An 11,977-nucleotide genomic window follows, 5' to 3' on the forward strand; every position below is an offset into this window, starting at 1 on the left:
TTAAAAAAAAAAAAAAAAAAAAAACTGGAGGGGGTGGTAGCCCACACTGTTACCCAGCCATTGGGGAGGCTGTGGCTTGAGGATTGCAAGTTATAGGCCAGTCTGCCCAATTTAAGGAGACCTTGTACCAAAATAAAATAAGAACTGGGATGCCACTCAGTGGTAGGGTGCTTGCCTAGCATGTGTGAAGTCCTGGGTTCAATCCTTGGTACTGCAAAAAAATCAATAAAACTGATAGTCTGATACTTTTCTCATTATGGATTATTTGAATTCATTGGTTTTTAAAACTGTTCCATTATAATGTTTTTTTTTTTTTTTTTTTAAATCTGAACTGCTGGGCTTGGGGCACCCTTTTAAATCCTACACAATGGTGAGTAGCTGCCTGGACTCACCCTGGTCCTGGCCCTGCCCTCCGGGAACCCATAGCTGCTCCTCCACCCACAGGAACACAGAGTACGTTCTGCCTACTTAATGTTTTTTGGACTAAACTGTTCAGAAAGGGAGGGGAAAGTGAGGAGAAGAGGAAGGGAGTCTAAGTATCCAGCCACATGCTTCTCTGTTTATGCTCTTGTCCTGGGCCCTGCAGTGTCTGGGGCGGACCTGCCACAGGCCAAGGGAGTAGCTGGACATTCTTAAGCTAAAAGATGTTCTGTTCTTCCAGAAGAATCCAGACTCAGCTCAAATATTAATATTTATCTTTTCTCTAAAGGAGATGCTTACGATTCCTTGGTTATTTAGTATTTGAATATATTTCCTTCTAAAAAGTTAAAATTTTACCTTCTTAACTTTTTCTATCCCCTTCAAACAATCCCTGGACCTCTTCTTCCAGAACTTTCTCCACTCTTATGTATTTGCTTGTTTATTTAGAAGTAACATAATACACAAGCATATATTAGAGTCTAAGGTGGCTCCCAGGACCCCTGCTTCCTGGGATTCATGACCTTGTTTGGGACAGACTTGTGACTTGCTTTTAACCAACAGAATGCAGCTGAGGTGACGGAATGTACATGATCACAATTATGTTTACTTTACAAAAGATCATGATATTGTGTAGAATGGCAGAGTAGGGACTCCATTGGAGCAACCATGGCGGCAAAACAAAGTTGATTACCTCATGGAAGCCAGGAGGCAGGTGGGGGGAAGAGGAAGAAGCTGGGGACAAGATACAGTCCCCAAGGGCACGCCCTCAAGGACCCACCTCCTTCAACAAGTTCCCACATCCCACAGTTTCCACCACCACCCAAAATGCCATCAAATTATGAAGCCATCAGTGGATTAATCCATTGATGAGATCAGAACCCTCATCATCTAACCACTTTCCAAAGCCCCACCTGTGAACACTGCTGTTCTGGAGACCAAGCCTTCAATACATGAGCCTTTGGGGGACATTCCAGATCAACCATAATAGAAAGCAAGCACACAAGAGGTTTAGAAAGTCACGTGTACTAGTTACAGAAACAGAACCAGAAACAGTTCTGGAAATAGATAGTTGGATCGCTACACAGCACTGTGAATGTACTTACTGTCACTGAATCGGACATTTAAAAAGGGTTAAAAGAAAAGTTCTATATCATGTGAACTTTACCAAAGAAAATGAAAAGGTTGTTGTGAGCAGCCGTATCTGCCAGCTCGGCAGTACGGTAACACAATACCTCAGGCAACTTCCTTTGTGGTTGGTTGGTGTGTTCGCCGTACTGGAGATTGAACTCAGGGGTGCTCTGCCGAGGGCTGCCACTCTGAGTGATCTTGCATTCTCCTTCCGGGAGCTGAGAGGCTCTGACCTGGACATTGCCCTGGTCCTGGGAGTTTGAGGAGGCGTCTGCAGATGTAGGTGTGTCGCCCCAGGGGTCGAGCTACGCTCACCTGTTCCTTTGTGATATTACCCCTTGCCCTGTTGGGGATAGAATGTTCCATGGAAACGCCCTTTGTGTGTCCCCTTCTCTTGCTCTGCCTTTGGGTGTGGCCTTCCTAGATGTCAGTCAACCTGCTGACAGCAGACATCATGAAGCTAGACTCAGCCCCCTGACACCTGACCCCTGGCCTCATTTGAGTGGCTTCAATAAAAGGGTTCAGCACTTGCTCTCTCTTTCCACGGATCCCTAAGGTCAGAGGAGCCGTCACAGGACCCCAAAGAAAAAGGTATGTCTGTCTCTTGTTATTTCACGCAGCCCAGTTCCCCTGGAGTGACTCTGAGTGTTTTTGTTGTGAGGAACGCGACACTCTACCACTAAGCTGTCTATACCTGTGCTCCTTTTCTATCTTTATTTTGAGATAGGAGCTCCGTAAGTTGCCGAGGCTGGCTTTGAGCTTGTGATCCTCCTGCCTCAGCCTCCTGAGCCGCTGGGATTCCACCCTGGCTGAGGCCTTACCTTTTAAAGAGAAAGGGTTTATTGAGCTCATGGTTCTGGGGGTTTTCTATTCTGAGACCAGGCATCCCTGTCATTTTGGGCCTTTAGTGAGGGTAGCACATCATGGCCCATGTGGGTGGCAGAGTAAACCGTTTTCATCATGAGCCAGTGAGGGACTGAAAGGCTGGGGTCCCACTATCTCCCCAGGACACACTCCCAGTGACCCTAGGACATTCCACTAGGTCCTATTTCTCAATGTCCCCCCATCTCCCAATAGTACCATCTTGGGGACCAAGCCTTTAACACTTGGACCTGTGGGGACACTATCCATTTTCAAACAATAGCAGGTGCCTGTGGAGGGAGCCACATGGCAGGGAAGTGAGGGGACCTCAGGAGCCAATACGAAGCTAGAGCCTACCTGGTGCAGTGGCCATGCCTGTCATTCCAGCAATTTGGGAGGCTGAGGCAGGAGGATCACAAGTTGGAGGCTAGACTGGGCAACTTAGCGAGCCCCTATCTCAAAATAAAAGGGAGGGGTTGAGATGCAGCTCAGGAATAGAATACTCAAGGCCTTGGGTTTTATCCAAAAAAAAGAAAAAAAGAAAGAAAGAAAAAGAAAAAGAAAGACAGAAACTGGAGCCTGTGATCAGGATGAGACCACAGTCCAAGCCAATGCCTTGATCAAAGTTCTCTGCCACCCTGAAGCAGGAGACCCAGCTGAGCTGTGCAGATCCTGACTCAAGAGACTGAGCTGGCAAGCATGGGCTTTTCAATACTGAAGCTGTGGTCATTTGTCATGGGGCCACAGGTAACCGGCCAGCAGTGGTGTGCCCGCGCTCACAACCTTTCCTCTTGATAGCTGGTTTTGGAGCACTGTGGATTCCGCCTCTGCAGCTCCAGCCAGTTCTTTTTTTTTTAAGATTTATTTTTTAGTTGTAGTTGGACATAATGCCTTTATTTTATTTGTTTATTTTTAGGTGGTGCTGAGGGTCGAACCCAGGACCTCACACGTGCTAGGCGGACGCTCTACTGCTGAGCCACAACCCAGCCCCTCCAGCCGGTTCTTTTGAGCTGCCCTCCATCCCCCTGGACTTTTCCATTTGGGCCTCTCACTGGTGCCCTTCACTGCCCCTGTGCCATGGCATCTTCAGCCACTGCCTTGTCCTGCAAGGGACCTGCTCTGAGTCCAGCTCCCAGAGGGCCTGGGAGTGTCTACTTTCCTTGCAGCCCTTGGTGACCTGTCAGGCGCATCTGAATTCCCCACTGCAACTCCTGAGGGCAGGAGGCACAGCCAGGGCAGCCTTGTGTCCTTGAGCTCAGGCCAGGGCCCGGCCTGAGGGCCAAGATGTGGACAGTCATTCTTCTTCATCCACATTCCTTAACAGCCAGCTGTGCCCACAGCCCACTAGGGACGACCTCTCAGCCACAGTGGACTGAAACGCAGGGACCTTGGGAGTTGGACGTGGCAGTAGAAATGGGTCCCTAATGGGGTGACGGTTAAGGCCAGGCCTGCCCTAGAGGAAGCCAGGCCTAAGAGCCTTGCCAGAGCTGAGCAGAGAGAAGAGGGGCAGAGCCAGATCAGGCCCTGGGAGGCTGGGCAGATCTGTCTTTGCAAGAAAGCTCCCCTCTGTGGAACGCCTAGGGCTTCTGTGCCTCGCAATCATAAGTTCCCTGAGACAAAGAGCTGCCCAGGTCTGGAACTGTTCTCTGGGCCTCTCAGATGCTGAGCTGGGAGGGGGTCTCCCAAAGACTCAGGAGCCAGGCCAGGAGTGGGGCGGGGTCTTCTCTTTCACAGATTTCCTTTTACAAGGACATCCAGCCTCCAGCTGGCCTCTGTCTCCTGGGCATGTTAACAGCGCAGGCTTCGCTCTTGTCTGTCCAAGGGGATCCTGTCATCAGCAAGTGGAACCCAGCCCTGCCTGGGCTTTCTCTGCAAGGACACTGAGCTGGTTCATGAAGAAGCCGGATGGGTTAGCTGGGCTGCGGCAGCTTGGTCAAGCAATTCAGTGCTTCAGGTTGATTCCATGTGCATACACTGCCATGGAGCAGGGAGAAAGCAGAGATTTTGGAGCCAAGTGGACAGGGCTCAATGTGGGCACATCCCTTTCCTACATATGACCTCAGGAGAGTCCCCTAACCTCCTGTCCTTAGTGTCCATATCTGGAGATGGGCACAGAAATCCCACTGTGGGGAGACTGTGATACGCGTCTCTCCTGCAGGGTCTTCCCTGAGCTTTGGGCTTGTTCCGACGTCCTCACGTCAGTAGGCATCTCTGCCTAAACACCCACTGCAGAACTCTTGATTTCCACCCCGCAAATCCACCTACACCCCTCTTCAAAAGGCAGCATAGTGCATGCCTGTAAGTCCAGCTGCTTGGGACGATGAGACAAGGGGATGGCTAGTTGGAGAACAGCCTAGGCAATTTAGTGAGACTCTGTCACAAAATATTTGAAAAAGGACTGGGCATGGCTCAGTGGTAGAGCACTGGCCCAGCAGGTCCTGGGCTCCATCGGCAGAACCCAATCAACAACAAAAGAAACAGTGGCAGTCCTATCGACTCGGCCTCCAAAGCAGGTCCCCAGGTTCCCTGGCTTCTTTCCCTGGCCCAAGCCAGCACCCTCACCCTGGGGACAAGGGAGCAGCCTCCCAGCCCCTCCTGCTGGCAACCAGAATGAGGATCCACTTATGACATGGAAGTCACAACTCCACCCTCCCTCCGTCCCCCTTTTTCTTTTAACTTTTCATCATGGAAAATTCCAGACACACAAGCCTGGAGCAGTAGGAACGCCCCCTCCCCAGGGACCCGCCCCTGTCTTGGATGGACAGCCGCGGTGGACCTTCTGGGTTGCGCCCAGGACATTCTCTGGGAGGTGACGCCTTTTGAAGCACATCTCAGAGAGCGTCACTCCATCCGTCAACACCGCAGAGCCACAAAACAGCGGCTTAAACCCTCGATCCCATGACGTCATCCCTCTGCTGAAACCTTCCCAGGGCCCCCAGCTCCTCACCCTGTTCCTGTCACCCAGCCGGGCCCTGACTGCCCCTTCCAGTCCCGCTTCTCCCCACACTGGCCAGCCTAGCATCGGTCCGGGGGCCCCGGGCCTCCCGGTCTGCGCCCGCGGAGCCCCCGTTGTTCCCCAGGCTTTTTATGCTGTCCCCCGGGCCACGTGCGTTTTTAGTTCGAATGTTTGGATTTTTTCCCTAATCGCAGTGGGAGGCCACGGAGGGAACAGAGCAGGAGTGTTGTGATTTGAGTTACGGTTTAAAAATATCCTGCTGGCTGCTGAGCGCGGGAGGAGCGGGGTGGGGTGGGGAGCAGGGAGCGCCATGGTGGGGACAGCAGGGAAGGCTGGGGCCTGGCAGACAGCGCTCAGCAGGCGTTGCCGTCACCGCCCCAACGAGCCCCCCACTCCTCTTATTTTTAAGCAAAGAGTAGATATAAAAATCACAGCTAAGTGTGGACACAGTTTGCCCCGAGTGACCCGGCCGACCAGCTCTGGGGCAGCTCGGCCAGGACGTGAGCTCCCTCCCGGAGTCTCCTTGCCCGCAGGCTGCCTTCTCCAGGGAGACAGTTACAGGCACAAATGGCATCACTGCACCTGGAACACGCTGACCCGCAGCGGGAGATGAGATCTGGGCTGCGCCACCGACAGGGCCAGTTCTCCAGTGTGGGGTATCCTGGGACGCTTTCCGGAGTCAGGGGAGATGGCTGGAGGGGTTTCACAGGCCAAGCTGGAGGTGGGTAGGCACAGCTGGGCCACCAGGGGGCGCCCTTGTACCTCCTCTGGGGACTGGCCGCCCCTGTGTGAAACCTGCCGCCTGCTGCCCTTGCCGCGGGGACCTACCTACCGGCAGCTTTGCAGGCAGAACCTCTTGCTGTGGCCACCTTGCACGTCTGCTCCCCAGCCAACATCATGGACAGTCTAAACAGGCTGGCCCCTATCCTGCCACTTGCCTGATGGGTGACCTTGGGAAAGGGACTTGATCTTTTTGCACCTCAGAGTCCTGTGAAACAAAGCCTTTTTGGGGCTGAAACCTGAATCAACTCTCACTTTCACCTTGGCCTTCTGGTAACTTGAGTGCAGATTTGTCCATCAAATAGGGACTGCCCCTGCCGTGAGCCAGTGCTGCGCTGTGCCCTGGATCAGCGGCCACCCTGTTGCAGGAACAGAAAGCCCTGAAGCCCCCTCTGCCAGGCAGCCTTCCCCGGGCTCTCCAGGTAGCTAGGCACCTCCCGAGTTCCCACCTGTCCCTTCTTCACTGTTCTCCCACCAGGGCCAGGTGGACCTCGCTCTCGGCACTGAGAGTCTTTGGAGGGTGGGGATGGGCCTCTTATCCTGAGTTCACAGCCAGGTGGCAAACAACAGTTACCAAGGCCTGGCTCACTGCACGACCTGTCCTCCGAGGCAGAGAGACAGCTCAGTCCAGAGTGGCAGCCCCGCGTGGAGGGGCCTTCATGAGCCTGGCTCTTTCTCTTGCGCTGTGTGTGTCCATGACCCACCAGAGGGTTTCCTAGGGAAGGGTGCTGGGCAGGGACAGCTGTGGCAATAGAGGACATGGGCTGGGGCTGCTTGGGAGCAGATGGGTGGGCAGCCAGTGGCAGGGCTGCAGCTGGACCCAGGGTTGAAACAGGTCTCTAGCTCAGGTAAGCAGTGATACTTTTGGCACATGGAGGGTCGTGGGGCTGATGTTGGACTCAGCCTTGGATGCCCTGATTTTTGAGGTCCTTGTGGCCCCCGGGAGAGCAATCCTCAAGAAAAGGACAGTAAATAGCAGGGAGTAGGCTCTCCACGAGGGAGGCACAGAGAGTGCAACCGGCTGCCCTAGGCGATGAAGGAATTTGGGCCCCTGGCTGGGACAGTGTCAGGCTGACTCTGCCTCCCTCCAGCCCTGTGGCTGCTCCTTTTCCTCCATCCCCACAACAGCCTCCAGCACAGGGCTCTGGCTCCCCATGGTAAGACTCCACCAGCCAGGAGGGGAGCTGCCCTTACCACCCCTGGGGTGATGGTGGCAGAGGAAAGAGCATCCTCCAAAGCCCCCTGCCCCTGATTCTCCTCCTCTGGAGGGCAGAGCTGCCTGCTTCCAGCAGCAGGTGGCCGCTCAGACTCTTGAGGACAATGCTGTGAGCTGCAAGGAGCCCAGGACAGCAAGGACGATGAGCTAGGGGCTGAAGCAGTCACCCTCTTGGCTGGTGGGCGGGCCAGGCCAACGGAAGGGCCAGAGCAAGCTGCAGGGGGTCAGCTAGCTACAGCGAGAAGACAGCAGAGTGGGAGTTGTACCTCTGTATTGGCACTTCCCCCAGTGGGGACTTTCCAAATGGTCAGGGAGTTTGCTGCCTTTTTATCATGGGCCACCTGAAATCCTTTTTGGTCAAGGCAGAACTTAGATGGGAAACTGGACCCTGGGCCCCAGCCCAGAGTGGTCTCTGGGAAGGCAAAGGGCGATGTCAGAGGAAGCCAGCCTTGGCTGTGGCACTGAGCTGGGGAGGAAGACTAACTCCCCGCCCTGTGTGGGGCCAGGCAAGAGCCACCATGCCCGCCCTGAAGGCATGGTCTCTACTTCCCAGATGAAGCAGAGCTCTGAAACATTCCACAACTTATGTTAGGTTGTTGGCAGCTGCAGACCTGGCCTGGGTGCCCAGCCCTGCATGTGCCCCATCAGTTCTCAATGTTTTGGGCAGGTGGATGAGATCAAAGGCCACACTCAGCCTGGGCAGTTGGTAAAGAAAGTTCAAGAGCCGACTCTAAAACCAGTATTTAGACCTCTCTGGGCCTCAGTGGTCCCATCTTTAAAATGCAGACTATGGGACTGATCTGCCAGATGAGGGCTTGGTGAGTTACCTGCATTTGCAGGACAGTGGCCTGAAAAAGTTGCCTTTGGCTGCTGTTCAGAAGAGACCTGGGGGTCCAGAAGTATCCTGCTAAGGACTAGGCTCTGGGGCCTAGGGTGACCCGGGGAAACGGACTTGGCCTCATTAGACTAGTAGCCATCATCCTAACTCCTCAACTGTGTACTGGGAAGATTCTGGCTGTGCTGTGTGGAGCATGTGCTGGATTTGGCCCTTTCCTGCCCAAATCATGCTCCAAGAGGCTGCCACAGCAGGCCACAGGCCACAGGACAACACAGGTTGGGGGTCTCCTGGCAGGTGTCCGGGCAGGCTTGGGCATCAGAGGAAGCACATGAAATTGGGCCAGACACAGCAGACCCTCCAGGGCCTCCATTACATTGAATGTTTACAAAGGCAGATGTCGGGCTGCTGCTCTAGGACTGGGCGTGGAGCGCCTGCGCGGACCATGGGCCTCTAGGTAAAAAAAAGAGAAGAAAAATGCCAAGGCTCCGGCCTGGGCTTCGGCGGGCAGCACACACTGACACCCGAGCAGACGTCTTGAGTAGAGAGCAGACATCGCTTTAATTCTGGTCAGGATCTGACACACTGGGGCCGGGCGGGCCAGGGCCTGCCCACCTGCCTGCCGCCCCACCCACAGCAGGATCCCGGCTGCTCCCAAGCACATGATCATTTACAAAAATAAATATGAAAAGCAGCAACTCTTTCGTGATGGAGGAGTTAATCTAACATGGATTAAATGTGTCTAAGCATCTGGCTTATCTCTGAATTGCACCGAGAGATCTGGAAGCACTTGGTTCGGTTTAGAGGCAGAATGGAGGGCGGAGGAGGGGCCGCCCGCTCCTTGGTCACATCTCGGAGTCTGCGTACATGCCGTTGATCAGGTAGTCCACCTGCGTGTAGTCCTTCTTCTTGTAGCTCTCGTAGGCTTGGAGGGCAAACAACACCAGCACTGTGATGAACAGGGTCACCCCGAGCACCAGCACCGCCAGGAGGAACGTCTTGTTCACCAAGGACGGGGTCAGGGGCTCGGTGGTGACCACCAGGTACTGGCCTTGGGTGCTGAGTGGGCACATGTCCGTGGGTGTGGGCCCCGTGGAGGCAGCACCAGGTGTGGTCTTGGTTTTCACCTGCTCCAGTGTTTGTAGTGTGCCTGGGCCACTGGCCCCCTGGGTGGGTGACGACCGGCTTGGCTGAGTGGTGGGGGATGTGGCCTCCACCTCAGGGGTTGGGCTGGTGTGAGGCACTGGCACTGTGTTGGCAGTTGGCTTCTCGGCTCGTACCTGGGTGGCGGTCACTGCCGTCAAGGAAACCACAGTCTCCACTGTCGAGGACACTGGAGTCTCGGAGTGGGTGGTGGTGGGCTCTGGGGTGGTGTCTGGGGGGCGTGTGGACCACCCTGTTGTGTTGAGCACTGGCTGGCTTGGCAACACCCGGACGGTGGGATCTTGTGCTTGGGGACGGGCCGGGGGTGCGGGGCTTGCCGTGGAGCTGTGGGGCATGTGCTCTGCAGGATGCAGCGTGCTGCTGGGACGGCTGGTACTGGTCGCAGTAGCAGCCAGGGCCCGCGTGGCCTCTGTTGCCACTGCTGCTGCTCCGGGCAGTGCACTGCCACGTGGTCCTCCTGTGAGGAGCGAGCTGGGAGACGTGGGTCCTCCTGAGAGGGGCGAGCCAGGAGATGGGGGTCCTCCTGCGAGGGGTGAGCCGGGAGACGGGGGTCCTCCTGCGAGGGGCGAGCTGGGAGACGGCGGTCCGGCAGCTGCTGTGGATGGGGTCCATTGTACAGATGTGGGGATAGGCGATGGGGGGGCAGCCGCTGGAGTGCTCACATTTGTCTTCTGTGTCGTCTCTGCTGAGGCTGGAGCAAAGGTAAGCTTGGCTGCCACAGTCGCTTGGGTCAACATGACAGGAGCGTGTGTCACTGTGGTGGTTTTGTCATCAGCGTCCAGGGACGCATTTTTCTTCACTAACACATTTTCTGTCTTGTTAGGGATTAGAGACCCTTAAAGCATAAAAAGAGATGCGATCACTTCCAGCCACATGCGGGTGCGCCCCCCCTGTGGTCCCTGAGCGCCAGCGCCCAGGGTTGGCTTGGCGGGACTCTCCTCTCCACCCAGTGCGTGCAGGGAGCCACTGGTGACCGCGGCTCCTATTCCTGCCCACTGGAGAAGCCCAGGCACTCTGCTTTTGGAATCCTTCACCTTCTCTGAACTCTGGCCTGGTGGAGGCTGAAAAGCTTTGCTATTTGATCCCCAAATATGGCTGAAAGTCTTGCACTGCGGGTATGATACGCCATTAAAACAAACCCATCGTGCATGCTCCTGGGTTTATGGAGCAGGTAGCTGGCCTTATGGGCTCGAATCCTGCAAGATCCCTTAGCATTGGAACAGGGTCTGTATGGGAATTCCTGGAGATGAACAGGCCTGGGGCAGTGGAGGAGGCAGCTAAATTCTGGAGGGGAATGACTGAACTCCCCACCAGGGCTCCACTGCTCTGTCCTTCTGGGGGTCCCCACTCACACGACCCTTTCCCAGCCCAGCACCTGGGAATCTCCAGGGATTGCAGACACCTCTCTCATGGGCTCAGGGTGCTTGGGGGCCAACCAGGGGTCTGTCCAGAAGCCACACAGCTTTTGCACTTACCTGGCTCCTGAGATGCCACTTGGCTTCCAAATAAGGACAAGGAGGAAAGCCAAACCAGCATGAGGGCTGTCCACATCTTGGGGGAGTCTGAGCAGGGCAGGGCAGTCCCTGAGGCTCTCAGGCTGTCAGCGGTAGCTTTCTGCTTGGCTGAAGGATCTGGGGTCAAGAAGGCACCCCGGTCAGAAGGCGTCTGATCAGCAACACCTGCCTGAACACCGCAGCCACCCTGGAGGGCTCTAGAGGGCCCAGGGTGCAAACTGAGCCAAGATCAGGCCAGGCAAAGCACCAGGTGGCAGCCTGCTGGTAACAACGGCCTGCCTGGTTAGCGGCTGAAGTGCCTGACCCACCTTCACTCTGAGTCTCAGCCTGGATGAGTCTACTCCCCCAGCCCAGAGGCCAGGGTCTGGAAGGATAGGAGAAGGCCACGACTCACCACACCAAGACCTTTCACATCGAGAGTGGCCAAGTCCTGGTCCTCAGCTTCTCTCAAGGTTGGCAGAGAACAAGTTAGGCCCGGGTCCCATGTGCCCTATGTCATCTGACCACACCCTTCACATAGGGGCATCATGGAACCACCCACCACCCCATCCCCCACTAGTACACCTGAATATTCCCCACCCCCACCCACCCACTTACTTACCCCTCCCCCATTTGCTGAGCATCTACTCCTGTTCCAGGCAGACAAAAGATGAAAAATGAGCTGGGCATGGTGGTGCACGCCTGTAATCCCAGTGGCTTCAAGGCTGACAGGAGGATCATAAGTTTGAGGCCAGCCTCAGCAATTTAGTGAAAACCTAAGCTACTCAGCAAGATCCTGTCTCTTGAGGCTGGGATTGTGGCTCAGAGATAGAGTGCTTGCCCAGCATGCGTGAGGCATGGGGTTGGATCCTCAGCACCACATAAAAAATAAATAAAATAAAGGTATTGTGTCCACCTATAACTAAAAAATAAATATTAAAAATAAAAATCCTGTCTTGGGCTGGGGATGTGGCTCAAGCGGTAGCGCGCTCGCCTGGCATGCGTGCGGCCTGGGTTCGATCCTCAGCACCACATACAAAGATGTTGTGTCCGCCGAAAACTAAAAAAAAAAAAATCCTGTCTCTAAATAAGAAAAAGGGCTGGAGATGTGGCTAAGTGGTTAA

At 54.9% G+C, this 11,977-nt stretch overlaps 1 protein-coding gene across 3 annotated transcripts in view; it reads right to left on the bottom strand.

Moving 5' to 3' along the window:
• Positions 1 to 8,738: 8,738 nt before the first annotated feature.
• CUNH11orf24 (chromosome unknown C11orf24 homolog) overlaps positions 8,739 to 11,977 on the bottom strand; it is a 10,649-nt gene continuing 7,410 nt past the window's right edge. For 2 of the 3 annotated variants that reach the window (XM_048807777.1, XM_015503259.2), the window contains exons 3-5: positions 11,476 to 11,578; positions 10,836 to 10,991; positions 8,739 to 10,195 (exon numbers count right to left, since the gene is read on the bottom strand). In XM_048807777.1, coding sequence (XP_048663734.1) covers positions 9,042 to 10,195; positions 10,836 to 10,991; positions 11,476 to 11,497 — 1,332 coding nt within the window. In that variant the 5' untranslated portion in view covers positions 11,498 to 11,578 and the 3' untranslated portion in view covers positions 8,739 to 9,041. The remainder of the gene's footprint in view (positions 10,196 to 10,835; positions 10,992 to 11,475; positions 11,579 to 11,977) is intronic. The other variant, XM_015503260.2, reaches the window with a different exon arrangement.

This window comes from Marmota marmota, unplaced genomic scaffold (assembly GCF_001458135.2).
Source record: "Marmota marmota marmota unplaced genomic scaffold, marMar, whole genome shotgun sequence".
NCBI classification, from domain to species: Eukaryota; Metazoa; Chordata; class Mammalia; order Rodentia; family Sciuridae; genus Marmota; species Marmota marmota.